The following is a 14,113-nucleotide window of genomic DNA, read 5'->3' as shown; positions in this document are numbered from 1 at the left end:
TTGTGGGCAGGGAACGTGTCTTTCGACTCTGGTATGCTGTACTCACCCAAGCTCTACAGTGCTCTGCACACAGCAAGCCCTCAGGAAATACCGTCGAGCGATCGATTGGTCTCATCTTTCCCATGCCTTCACCGCCTTGGAGGTTTTAATAGATCCGGAGGCGATGGCAGCCAGAAGCAACCCCGAAGCTCCCTTGCGGAGGGGGTTCCCCGGGGGTTGAGGGGCATCTCGGCGTGGTTCAGTGGAAAGAGCCCGGGCTTGGGAGTCAGAAGTCATGGGTTCTAATCCCGGCTTCACCACCTGTCAGCTGTGTGACTGTGGGCAAGTCACTTCACTTCTCGGTGCCTCAGTTACCTCATCTGTAAAATGGGGATGAAGACTGTGAGCCTCACGTGGGACAACCTGATGACCCTGTATCAACCCCAGCGCTTAGAACAGTGCTCTGTACATAGTAAGCGCTTAAATACCAACATTATCTCTCCCTGCCCACCCCCCTCCAGGGACAGTGGCAGCTGTCCCTGCGAATGCCGTTGTGGAAGCACAGTGGTCAAGGTCCTGCAGGTGCTCCCCCTCCTGCCCCCTCCAGCCCGAGGCAAGCACTTCCCAACACATCTTCCCTCTTTTCCCTGGTCTTCTAAAAGGAGTCGCTGAAAACAAGATGAAGCTGCTCCCTTGATCTAATCAGGACACTTGGCCCTGCCGTGGAGGAGGATTTAAATCACCTCATTCATTCAGTAGTATTTATTGAGCGCTTACTAGGTGCAGAGCGCTATACTAAGCGCTTGGAATGTACAAATCGGTAACAGAGTCCCTGCCCTTTGACGGGTTTACAGTCTAATCGGGGGAGACGGACAGGCAAGAACAATGGCAATAAATAGAGTCGAGGGGATGAACATCTCATTAAAACAATAGCAGATAAATAGAATCAGGGTGATGTACATTTCATTAACAAAATAAATAGGGTAAAGAAAATATATACAGTGGAGCGGACGAGTACAGTGCTGAGGGGAGGGGAAAGGAGAGGGGGAGGAACAGAGGGAAATGGGGGGAGAAGAGGGTTTAGCTGCAGAGAGGTGAAGGGGGGCGTAGAGGGAGTAGAGGGAGAAGGGGAGCTCAGTGTGGGAAGGCCTCTTGGAGGAGGTGAGCCGTAAGTAGGGTTTTGAAGAGGGGAAGAGAATTAGTTTGGCAGAGGTGAGGAAGTTTGGCGGAGGTGAGGAAAACAAGGCAGGGGCCAAACCGGAAAACCCCCTCCCGTGGAGTTGTTGCTGAATATTTCTATTCATGTCAGTCTCCCCCTCTAGATTCTAAGCTCGTTGTGGGGAGGGAATATGTCTGTTTATTGTTATATTGGACTCTCCCAAGCACTGAGTACAGTGCTCTGCACACAGTAAGCGCTCACTAAATCCATTCAGTCGCATTCATTGAGCGCTTACTGTGTGCAGAGCACTGTACTAAGCACTCAGAAAGTACAGTTCGGCAACAGATAAATACAGTTGGCTGACTGACATCAGCAGACAGAGCACAGCAGCTGGGGGCAGCGGCCGGGTGTTGGGGAGTGTTATGTCGCCGGGAAATTTTAAACGGAGCTGGGCCTGTTCTTCAAATTTTCATTTCGAGGGTGGGGCTGACAGCAGTAGTATTGGCAGTTGTTAAACGTTTTCCATGTGCCACCCACTGTCATAATAATGTTGGTATTTGTTAAGCGCTTACTCTGTGCAGAGCACCGTTCTAAGCGCTGGAGTAGATACAGGGTCATCAGGTTGTCCCACGTGAGGCTCACAGTTTTAATCCCCATTTTACAGATGAGGTAACCGAGGCACCGAGAAGTGAAGTGACTTGCCCACAGTCACACAGCTGACAAGTGGCAGGGTCGGGATTTGAACCCATGACCCCAACCCTGGTGTAGATCCAGTACAATCGGACCAGACACAGTCCCGGGCCCACTTGGGGATTCTCGTTCCCAGGGGGAGGGAGAGCAGATTTTCGATCCCCGTTTCATAGATGAGGAGAGCGAGGCCCAGAGAAGTTAAAAGACTTGCCTGAGGTCACGCAGCAGACCGGGTTTAGAACCCAGGTCTCCTGATTCCCAGACCTGCACTCCGGAGCAAGTAGTCTGGGTTTGAGAGCGGCAGAAGGGATGATTTCAGAAGCATTAACTGGGCAGAACGATCTTTGGGGTTGGCCTGGGCCTTAGCGGACCTTGGTGTGAGCAAGTCTGAAACTCCAGCCTAAAAAGCTGTGGGAGTGAAAACAACAGCTTCATCGGCCGATCTCTGGGAAACCCCAGGGGCAGTGGTCCCTTACCCCCATGGCGAGGGCACCTGGATTAGAAAGACCCTAAGAGCAGCCCCTGGGCCTGGTACTTTGTGGGCAAAAGGCACTTCAAGAACTTGGCTGATTAGAGACCAGTCTCAGCTGGGAATTCTAATGCCCTGAATGGGTGTTATGTTGTGGAGAACCTTTTTTAATTTTTTACAGTATTGCATTTGTTAAGCCCTTGCTATGTGCTAGGCACTGTACTAAGCGCTGGAATAGATACAAGTTAGGTTGGACACAATCCATGTGCCCCAGGAGGCTCACGGTCTTAATATCTGTTTTACAGATGAGGTTAGTGAGGCACAGAGAAGTGAAGCGACTTCTACCACGGTCACACGGCAGACAAGCGGTGGAGCCGGGATTAGAACCCAGGTCCGGGCTCACTCCGCTTCGCTATCAGTCTGTCTGAGGCCGACAACCAGATGTTCAGATTAGAAGCAGTGCGGTCTAGTGGATAGAGCATGGACCTGGGTGTCAGAAGGATCTGGATTCTAATCCTGGCTCTGCCACTTGTCTGTTGGGTGACCTTGGGCAAGTTACTTCCCTTCTCTGAGTCTCAGTTACCTCATCTGCCAAAAAGAGGATCGAGACTGTGAGCCGCGTGTGGGACACGGACCGTGGCCAACCTGATTAGCTCGTATTTACCCCAGCGCTTAGTACAGTGCCTGGCATGGAGTAAGCGTTGAACAGATAGCAAAAAAAAAAGTTCATGCAGCCGAAATTCTGAAGCTGCCACCAACGCCTCCATAACTGATAGAGGCAGGAGGAAGCAAGGCATCCAGGCTGCTAAAACCGTGGCTGTAATTGTCCTACCAGGCTGGGAAGCCAAAATCTGCCACCCGAATTCACCCCACCACCCTCCCTCCCCCCCCCGCCCGCAGTTTGTCCCTGTCTGTAAATCATCCTTCAAAGATTGGGTAGAGTCATTTAACGGGGGACTGAATGAGAGTCAGGGGGAACTGAGTCCCAGAAACCAGTCAAGAAAGAATGAATCATGGGGAACTAGTTAAGGGCTGCATCATCTGCCTTTCAGAGGCGAACCTGGGGATCCCAGCCCATCTGGGGTCTTCAAATCCAAAAGCACCCCAGGGCGTAAGGGAGAGATACAAGTCAGACTCGAGTGAGATTCATATTAATAGTCTGTGCGTGCCTTGTGTTTTGTTTTTGGGGTGTATTCATCTCTGATTCGGGAATTTGTACTTGGCTCTCATGAATTTATTCCTCATCTCCATGGCGCAATTTTTTTTTATGGTATTTGTTAAACACTTAGTACGTCCCAGGGGCTGGGATAGATATAAATCGATCAGATTGGACACAGTCCCTGTCCCACATGGGGCTCACAGTCTTAATCCCCATTGACAGATGAGGAAACTGAGGCACGGTGAAGTGACTTGCCCAAGGTTACACAGCAGATGGGTGGCAGAGCTGGGGTAAGAACCCAGGTCCTTCTGATTCCCAGGCGGGTGCTCTATCCACTAGGCCACACTGCTTCTCCTAGGCCGGGCTGCTTCTCCTAAAATATGTGTTGAGCCGCCAGGGGAACTTCACAGGACAATAACTAGAAAGCCGGACTGCCCCCTTGGCTGTCTGATGACCCCACCATGACTTCATCCCAAACAGTACGGGAAATGTAAAATGGGAATTAAGACTGTGAGCCCCATATGGGATGTGGACGTCCAGCCTGCTTAGCTCATATTTACTCCAGCGCTTAGAACAGTGCCCCGCACGGACTATGTGCTTCAGTACCACGTTTAAAAAAAAACTGGTGATTTGCCCCTGGTTATTTAGGAGCAGAGCCAGGATCCAAGCCAGGAGTCCCAGCTCCCAGCCAAGTGCTGCCTCGGGCTAGATCCCCCAGGGAGGAGAAGCTCCCGTAATTAAGGATTTGACCAAGAGGCCTTTGGAGGGGTCCGGGGAGGGTTGGGTCCCTTCCCCTCCGGCCCCGACGTTGGCATGGAGCTGTTGGCTGGTCACGTCATCGTGCCTCACCCCAGAGGCAGCGGATTTTCTCCTGGAGGGTGAGGCAGAAGCGGGCCCCGTGGCTCCAGACCCCGGGGCCCTGCCTTGGGCCAAGACGAGCGGACCGTGCCAGGCCCTCGGCCCCCCGGGTGTCCTTGTGGCTTCAGGCGGGGTGAGGCCTCACTCAGTCCTGCCAGAGCATGTGTTTACAGTCAGCGTGTTGCGGATATGATGCTGTCCAGGAACTAGAGGATGTTGTTGTGGCCAAGACAGAAGCAGCTGCACACTAGGCGACAGCGACATCGATCAAGAGGCCCGGACTCCAACGGGAGTTTTCTGTGGTGCCGGGTTCTTCAAGAACGGAGCCCTCGCATTATGGGAGAACTGAGGGGTTTTTTTGTTTTTGGCCTTCTAAATAATAATAATAATGTTGGTATTTGTTAAGCGCTTACTATGTGCCGAGCACTGTTCTAAGCGCTGGGCTGGACACAGGGGAATCAGGTTGTCCCACGTGGGGCTCACAGTCTTAATCCCCATTTTACAGATGAGGGAGCTGAAGCACGGAGAAGTTAAGTGACTTGCCCACAGTCACACAGCTGACAAGTGGCAGAGCAAATGGCATTTGTTCAGCACCTACTATGCGCCAGGCACTCTATTAAGCAATTGGGTGGATACAAGTTAATTAGGTTGGATACCTATTAGGGCTCACAGTCTTCGTCTCCATTTTACTGATGAGGTAACTGAGGCACCGAGAAGCAAACTGATTTGCCCGAGGTCACATACTGCAGACGAGGGCTGAGCTGTGATTAGAGCCCAGGTCGTCTGACTCCCAAACCTCTGCTCTATCAACTAGGCCATGCTGCTCTCTGAGTGTGTGTATTCTGAGTGTGATCTAGAATGTAGATCAGGGGAAATCAGGCTGTTGGACTGAAGAGAATGTGGGCTGGGGAAGGGAGAAGCTGTTCTCAATCTCTATCCTCTCCTCCTTTCCCTCCTCCTCTTCTCCTCCCCTCCCCTTTCTTCTCCTCTCCTCCTCCTCTTCCTTCTCCCCTGTTCTTCTCTCTTCTTCTCCTCCTCCCTCTCCTCCTTCTCCTTTCTCCTCCTTCTCTCCCCTCCCCTCAACTTATCCAGGCCCAAGTGTTTCAAAAGTCCTTGGGAGACGAGTCCCTCTGAGCTGCTCACCAGGACCCGCTGGCTCACGGGGCACTGGCCGACCCATTTGTTCAGCCATAGATCCTTGGTCCAGCCTGATTTCAATTAATCAGTCAATCCATCATAGGTATTGATGGAGCACTTACTATGTGCAGAGTCCTGCACTAAGCGCTTGGGTGAGCACAATCCAACAGGATTAGCAGTCACGTTCCCTGCCCCAAACGAGTTTACGTTCTAGAGGGGGAGGACAGACAAGGCCAGGGAGTGACCTTCAGTGGGCCTTCTGGGGTCTCAGGGCGTATGATGATAGTATTTGTTTAGCGCTGTGTTGCAGGAACTGTACTAAGCACTGGGGTGGATACAAGCAAATCGATTTGGCCACAGTCCCTGCCCCAAGTGGGGTTCACAATCTCAAACCCCATTTTACAGATGAGGTAACTGAAGCCCAGAGAAATGAAGTGGTCACTTTACACAGTTCACACAGCAGACAGGTGGTGGAGCCAAGATTAGAACCCATGACCTTCTGACTCCCAGGGCCGTGCTCTATCCATTACGTCGTGCTGCTCTTGGTCTCTGTGGGCCACCCGGGTGTGGGAGGAGGCAAGGGGGACCGGATCTGTTCGGAAGAGGTGATAAGAGGGTGGGTTCTTTCCGGAGTCCAGGTGGGGATGGGACCAAAGCATCACTCAAAGTAAGCTTGATGAGGGCAGGGAATGTTGCAATAATATCGTACTCTCTCAAGTGTTTAGTACAGTGCTCTGCCCACAGTAAACGCTCAATGAATACGATTGACTGACGGGTCTGTACCGCCCCACCCTATGCCCTCCATCGCCAGGATCCCAGGGTCCACAAAAACCCCAGCTGGGAGCGCCCCCACCCCCATCCCCACCCCCCCATCTCCTGGGATTGCCCACCCCGGGGATACGGTTGCAGCGTTCCAGAGCCAGAGGGTAAAATGTCTCTCTTTCTCTTTGCAGACGGCCCTCAGCGCTTTTTTCCAAGAAACAAATATCCCTTACAACAGCCACCACCACCATCAGATGGTAAGTCTCTCCTGCAGCCGTTTGGTTTTCCGAATCATGGCTGTGCCGGGCTAGCCTTCTCCCGGAGCCAGAGTCTGGGCCCGGGAGCCACCGCTAATGAATAGCTGATTATGGCCAGGGCCGCCAACCCCGCTGCTCCGGGAGGGAGGACAGAAATAAACTCCAAAGCCATATGGGTGGAGTTGGTGGGGAGAGGAGGAGAGGGAGGGGAGCCGGAGGGCTTCCTGCCAGTCTGGGGCTCGTCAGAGAAGTCAATGGGGATTGTGTTTGGGACACATCCTGCCGTGACACCCCACGCCAGCTTCCTGAGCGCCCTGGAGGCGGCTCGGGGGGCCGGAATGGGCATCTCCCACCCGGGGAAGGAGGTGGACGTTCTCTCGCCCCAGCCCTTCTCTCTGGGGGATCTCGGGGGCTACTTCCAGGGAAAGGGGAGGAAGGGGAAATGGAACTGATGTGTGCGATCGGAGGAGCCAGCCGGGCTGCGAGGAGGGGCTTTCTCCGGGCAGAGGGGACCCTCGGCTCCGTTGCTCTGGGATGGGAATGAGAGAGGAGTAAACGGGCGTGGCCAAAAGGAGGTGGGGAGAGACGATTCTCTGGGCGATGGGCTGTGATGCCCCCTTCCTTGGAAAAATGTACCCCACCCTCCTCAGCCACAGGGAAGACCAGGAACCAGGGAAAAGGTCAGGGGCGGGGGAGGACCTGGCCTGCTCTGCCCTATGTAGAGTTCCACCCAGTCTTTTTTTGTGTGGGGGGTATTTGGTAAGCACTTACTATGTGCTAGGCACTGCACTAAGCACTGGGGTAGATACAAACTAATCAGGTTGGACACAGTCCATGTCCCACAAGAGGCTCACGGTCTTAATTCCCATTTTATGGGTGAGGTAACTGAGACATAGAGAAATGAAGTAACTTGCCTGAGGTCACACAGCAGACAGGTGGTGGAGCCGGAATTAGAACCCAGGTCCTCCTGACTCCCAGGCCCGTGCCTTATCCACTAGGCCATGCTGTTTCTCATTTTATTTTAGCCTGTCTTCTTTGAAGTAGGAGAAGCAGCAAGGCCTACTGGAAAGAGCACTGTGGGGATTCAGTATCTGTTCTCCCTCCTACTTGAGGCTGTGAGCCCATGTGGACAAGGACTCTAAACCTGATCAACTTGTACATACCCCAGCACTTGGAACAGTGTTTGACATGTAGTAAGAGCTTAACAAATACCATTTTTAAAAAAAAGTGGATGAAGCAATCAATTCACCCCACCCCATGTCCCTGAGGGAGGGGAGTGTGGGACGCTCCTGCTTGGGATGGCTTCCTTGTGTGAGCAGATCTCTCCGAAGGGTACATTCTGCAGCAGGGCAGGGGGCGTGGGGCAAAAACCTGGCTGCAGCCCAGCCTCTCGTAGCCCCCGATCCGCACACATAGACTCGGGGAAAACAGGGAGCTCACAGTCTCCTTCCTGCCCTTCTCGGTTCAGACACCCTGAGGGTGGGACCGGGAAGAAGAGGCCCCCAGCCTCAGCTCGGCAAACACGAGGCGGCCGTAACGGTCCGGGATTGCCGGGGCCCGCATCCACCCCGGGCCCTCGTGAGGCAGGTGGGCTGCGGAGGTGAGAGGCAGCCGGGCCCGGATGCAGAGAGCCCGGGTGGACTCGCTTTCTGCTGGGCCTGCGGGGTTCGGCCCGGGATGGAGATCGGTTGGAAGCTGGCCCTGGGAGTAAAATTTCCAACTTTCTCCTCGAGAAGCCATTTGGTGGATTTGGGGGTGGCGTCGGGGTTGGAACGCGCTGCGGCCCCGGCCCCCACAGACGGCAGTGGCCTCAGCAGAGAACCTTGGGGATGCTTTCGGAGTGCCGCCCTCTCCGCTTCCTGCCTTCCACTCTGAACGGACGCCTGCATTTCACTTAAGGCATTTGTCGTTGGAGGTGGCAGTGGGGAAGGGGACGTGGGCTTGGTTGGAGACTCCCATTCTCTGCTGGGAAACCGTGCCCCACCATAAAGGGAGCCACTTCGCATAAACCTGGGGACGGGGAGGGGGTCCCGTCAGGATCCCGAGACTGGCCAGGATTCCAGGGTTAAGGAGGAGAACGAACCCTTCAGGGCCTTCAGGAAGCGCTCATTCCACGTTCTCTGTCCCCGGGACTGTCTGGTGGGACTTCCTTGTAACTGTCGCTCTTCAGACTTCTCCTCATAATAATAATTATTATTATGGTATTTGTTAAGTGCTTACTGTGTGCCAAGCACTGTTCTAAGTACTGGCGTAGGTACAGGGTAATCAGGTTGTCCCACGTGGAGCTCACACTTTTAATCCCCATTTTAAAGATGAGGTAACTGAGGCACAGAGAAGTTACGTGACTTGCCCAAGGTCACAGGATCCTACCCCACCCCTCTCCACCCCACACTCAATCACTTTGGCTGGCTGGGGAGGGGGCTAAGGAGCAGAGGCATTTGAGAGAAAGGGTAATGTGGTCTTCCCTGGAGCTGGCTGCTCTTGGAGGTCCAGAAAGCAGTGCAGCTTTTAAATCATCTGAACCCCAGGAACTGTCCTAGTTGTAGACAGCCTCCCCCCTCCGCCCCCAGCTAGGAGGCAATGGCGGGCACAGAGGAGAGCGCAATTTATTCCCAAATGGCCGTGGTGGGGTTCGAGGGGAAATGCAGTGGGTCCAGGATGGTAGAAAGGAGGTGTCCCGCCTGAAAATCAGGTCGAGGGTTGGAGCCGAGCTGTTCAGTGTCCCTCCCCTCCCTTCCTTCCATCCCCATCCTGGGACAGCAGCCCCGATCAGACCGGAGCTCTGGATGGTTCCTCGTAGGAGAAGCTCAGCCCCGTGACCCACCCCTTCGCTCAGCGGGCTTGACCGAGCTCAGCTCAGTGCGTACTGGTTCTGAGAGTGGCAGCCGGTGATCGCTATTCAGGATGAGCTGGGTTGGAGGGCCACGAGAGGAAGGCCCCGACCACATCACAGCTCCTTCCATTCCGGACTCCATCCACCACCCTTGAGGCACGGAGACCCCGGGACAACCCCGGGGCGCTCCACGCCTCCCCACAGACCCTCCGGGAAGCCAGGCCGGAGCCGGGAACCTTCGCGTTGTGGAGCGTGAGCAGGGAGGCCGGCTCCCTGAGAGGCCCGGAAGTCTACACGGCCCGTGACCGTTGTCTTTTCTGTTTCTCCACAGATGTGCACTCCTGCCAACACCCCAGCCACCCCTCCCAATTTCCCCGACGCCCTCACCATGTTCTCCCGGCTCAAAGCCTCGGAGAGCTTCCACAGCAGCAGCCCCGTGGCTTCCATGGCGACGTCCCCTCCCCCGCCTCCCCCGCCCCCCCCCCACCTCGGGGGCTTCCCCCCGGGCTGGCCAGCCACCTCGCCCCCAGGCCAGCAGCCGCAGCAGCCCCAGCAGCAGCAGCAACGCATGTGGACTCCTGCCCCTCCCTCCCAGCCCTCGGGCTGGCCCGCCTCAGTCTCCCAGCAAGCCACCCCCGAACAGAAGGCCAACGTGACCATGGAGGCGGAGAGATGAGGCCCCCGGACGCTCGGACCCCGAGAGGTCAGAGGTGGGGGAAGAGGACATCTCCCACATGCCTCCACCCGCCTGCCCTCCACACCCCGTGATCGTTTCTTTCGCCCTTCCTCTCCGTCCCCACCCCCGCTCCCCTCGAGTCCCTCCTCCCGCCCCCCAGAGAGCACCAGGCAGAAGAGACGAGGCTCAGCAGCCAGCCAGAGACTTTGTCTCACACATCTCCCCTCGCAAACACCCATTCTGACACGGGCACTAGCGTACCTGCATCAAGACAGGTCCAGGTTGGATTTGGTTTGAAATCATTTTGATTTGTTTTTCAGAGACTAAGTGCCCACCCTAATGCCCTGCCCCAGAGAAGTTCCTTGGGGAATTGACACAATTTCATTTCCTAATTTTGATTGTGCAAATTCTCACCTGTACAACACACAGCACACACACATACACGTACACACGTGCGCGTGAGAAACTGAAGCTCCTCCAAGGTTGCACTGAAAGTCCGAGAAGTCAAGTCGACCACTTTCCCCGATCTGGCCCGTTACCTGATCTGAGGCTAATGGGAATTGCCAGAAACAAGCCCAAATAACTCAGGCAACAAGAAAGACGGGCTGCCTGTACCTGCCCAAGGAAGCCAGTGGTTTTCAGTTATCTGGGCTCTCAATCAGTTCAGAGAATCAGCTTTCGACTGTATATATTTGTCAGAGTGTCTCTTCAAAAAGCAAAATTCGGCTTTTTCTAGGGGGGCGCCTGGATGTTGCATGTGAGTGACTGACTCTGGGGGTCCTTTACCCCTCCACCTACCCTTGTTCTTCTGCCAGGTCACAACCTCACCATGCCTCAGAGGGAATCATGAGAATGACTGTAACTTCCCCTGCCCCTCTTCAGCCACTCCCTGGGGACTTCTATGGCTTCCCCAGAACAACCCCTGTGGCCCCGGGTTCATCTTAACTGAGAGAAGGAAAGAAAAAAAAAAAACCCATAAACTATACTTTTGCATTGCCTTCTAATCCTTCCATTTGACTTCTATGTGGAGCAGGTGAGGGGACGGGGCCAGCTAGTTGGACAGGCGGGGAGAATGTAAAGGCCCTCAGAGTTCTGTTGTCTCGCGATTCTCTCGTGTCTGGCGGTTTTTGCTTTTTAAAAAAATTTTACTACCGTTTTCACTTTTCTCCACACTTTAGGGAATGAAAAGCTGTTTCCCCAACCGTTTTCCAGAAATATTGTATTGGTTTTCAGAAGAGAGGGGTTGGAAGACCTCCCTGTCTCCTTCCTGGCCTTTGACAGGCAAGGAGGGCTAAGGGACCAGGGGTTGGCCTGCCTGCTCTTCCCCTTCACACCTCTGCCTGGAGGGATTGATAATAATAATCATGATGATAATAATAATTGTGGTATTTTTTAAGCACTTACTGTGTGCCAGGCACTGTACTAAGCGCTGGGGAGGATACAAGCAAATTGGGTTGGACACAGTCCCTGTCCCACGTGGGACTCACAATCCCCATCTCAATCCCCATTTTACAGATGAGGTAACTGAGGCACAGCAAAGCGACTTGCCCAAGGCCACCCGGTAGATAAGTGGCAGATTAGAACCGATGAGCTTCTGATTCCCAGACCCAGATCCACTATGCCATGCTGCTTCCCCGAATGGTGTGTTCAGTCCATGACTGAAGAAAAAAACAACAACAAAAAACCAGAAACAAACTACCAAACCCCAAGATAGGCACTGAGGCCTAGGTCGATCACCAGTCACCACCACTATATGAGTATTTATTAAGTCCATGCTGTGTGCAGAGCACTGTTCTAGGATTGGGAGAATTGGAGAAGATATGTGTCAGTTCCTTTCCTGTAAGGAGCCTACACCAATATGAAGGACCCATCAGCCTGTTTTTACTATTTCTAACCTATCTCTCTTTGTATTTAGGTTTTAAAGTTCTATTTCCTTTAAGCACAACATCCCAATTCACTGAGTTCGGAAACCAGGCAACATTTGCTGTGACCGGAGTTTATATTACACCACACACACACACACACACACACACACACACACACACCCGAGTGTGTGTGTGAATATATATCAGTCTGTGCATGTGCTGATTTTTTCTAAAGCAGTCATCAGATATCTCGAGTACCTCTCTGGTGTACCGCAATCTCAGAGCAGAGGTTCTTGGCAAAAAACCAAAGGCGGTCTCCCAATTTCCTTCAACTTCTTAGGAAACTACAAGTTCAGCTCCTCCAAACGGCCAAACTGAATCTCTCCCTAGATCCTTTCTGAGGCTTAAGGTGTAGAAGATTGCTTGGCATGGTAGGAGTTCCAGAGAAGACTACACTTCACTTTTTAAAATTATCATCATATTAAGCGATTACTATGTGCCATACAGTGTTCCAAGCACTGGGGTAGATACAGGCTTTTCAGGCTGGATACAGTCCATGTCCCACGTGGGGCTCTCAGTCTTAATCCCATTTTACAGATGAGGTAACTGAGGTGCAGAGAAGTCAAGTAAAAATAACTGGTATTTGTTAAGCACTTACTATGTGCCAAGCACTGTTTAAGCACTGGGGAAAATAGAAGGAAGTTCAGACACAGCCCCTGCCCCACACAGGGCTCACAATCTGAGTAGGAAGGGGAAGAGGTAATAAATCCCCATTTTAAAGATGAGGGAACTGAGGCCCAGAGAAGTGAAGCGACTTGCCTAAGGTCACTCAGACAAGTGGCAGAACTGGGATTAGAACCCAGGTCCTCTGCCTCCCAGGCCCCAGGTCTGTCCACTAGGCCACGCCGCTTCTCAATATTCAGCTAGCTCGTGGGGTGCTAGGCACTACATCAGTCAATCTCAATGTCTCGTTCCTTCTGTCCCTTTCAGAGATCAGTTAAGACACCAGTCCTCCCCTTACGGCCACCGCTGCTCAGCACTCAGGAGAAGTTGGGACGTAGCTCGGGGCCATCGTGACTCATTGGGGGCTGTTTGAAAGAGAAATGAAATGCCCTGAGAATTATTTGGCATATGCTGGCACCAGATGGGCTGAGGTCCTAAAGTCAAGTTCCAGGTAAAGGAAAGGAGCCTGGACATGGCTCAGGAAAGAGGCCAACCCCATTCTATCTGCAGCTAGAACACCCCGTGGAACTGAGCCCCGAGTCTGGCTCTGTCAGGGCTGGCACTGCCACCTGCTTGGGAAGACTCAGTCGTAGCCCTGCAGGATGGTGGCCGGGCCATGCTGGACTAGGACAGGGAGCTACGCTCTTGTCCAAAGGCAGTGGGATGGACTAGATGACCTCAAGCTGGTCCCTTCCAGCCCTCTCATGGTCAGAGCGTTGGGAGAGTGGGCATCTTAGGCTGGACTGAGGTGACATGGCTTCAAGCAAACTTAGTACAGTGCTTTGCGCACAGTAAGTGCTCAGTAAATACAAGAGAAGCAGAGCAGTACCCATCTCGGAGTAGGCTGACTTGGACTGACTCCCGGCAGGACCGCCAGTCTGATTTGCCGGAAGGGGCCCGGTCTTGAATGGACCTGGTCAGGATGGGAACCGACTCGGACTGTGCTCTCCCGTTTTTGTGGTTTAGGGTGCCGGGGGATGTGGGAAGGGTTTAAGGAATGCCTTCGGAATTTGTGGAAGCACCCCCCCCCTTGCACACCCCAAGAAGTGGCCCGGAGGTTTTAGAACGCATCTAGCTACAAAGTTGATCGAGTGTCGAATAATGATCAAGAATGGAGAGAGACGGCTTGTTTAGAGACATAGGTAGAATAGTCATTCAAATGTATTGAGTGCTAACTGTATGCAGAGCACTGTACTAAACGCTTGGGAGAGAAGAGTATAACAATAAAACAGACACATTCCCTGCCCACAGTGTAGTCTCCAAGCAAATGAGGGGATATCCCAAAATGGAGACCAGCCGGGCTCACCTTCCACAGAGGAAAGAACAAGATAAAAATGGATTCAGACTGCAGGTTGGGGCATATGGACTGGATACAGCAAAAGAGAATTTTCTGAGTGTGGGCAGTGAGCACTAGAAGGAAGAAGGAGGCTGTGGTGTCCTTGTAGGTCTTCACTGAGAGAAGTGTCAATCTCTGCAGATATGCTCTTGTCCAGAGGCGGTAGGGTGGAGTAAGTGATCTCAGGGTCCCAAATGCTTGGAGCGTTAG

General features: G+C 53.3%; 1 protein-coding gene across 1 annotated transcript in view; it reads left to right on the top strand.

Moving 5' to 3' along the window:
• UBALD1 (UBA like domain containing 1) overlaps nucleotides 1-11,356 on the top strand; it is a 33,958-nt gene extending 22,602 nt beyond the window's left edge. The window contains exons 3-4 of the mRNA XM_029058026.1: nucleotides 6,405-6,470; nucleotides 9,635-11,356. Of these exons, the coding sequence (XP_028913859.1) occupies nucleotides 6,405-6,470; nucleotides 9,635-9,979 (411 nt within the window). The 3' untranslated portion in view covers nucleotides 9,980-11,356. The remainder of the gene's footprint in view (nucleotides 1-6,404; nucleotides 6,471-9,634) is intronic.
• The last annotated feature ends 2,757 nt before the right edge of the window (nucleotides 11,357-14,113 follow it).

Source organism: Ornithorhynchus anatinus, chromosome 2, assembly GCF_004115215.2.
Source record: "Ornithorhynchus anatinus isolate Pmale09 chromosome 2, mOrnAna1.pri.v4, whole genome shotgun sequence".
Classification (NCBI taxonomy): Eukaryota; Metazoa; Chordata; class Mammalia; order Monotremata; family Ornithorhynchidae; genus Ornithorhynchus; species Ornithorhynchus anatinus.
Note: the sequence above shows the minus strand (reverse complement) of the source record. Positions and strands in the feature narration are given on the sequence as shown.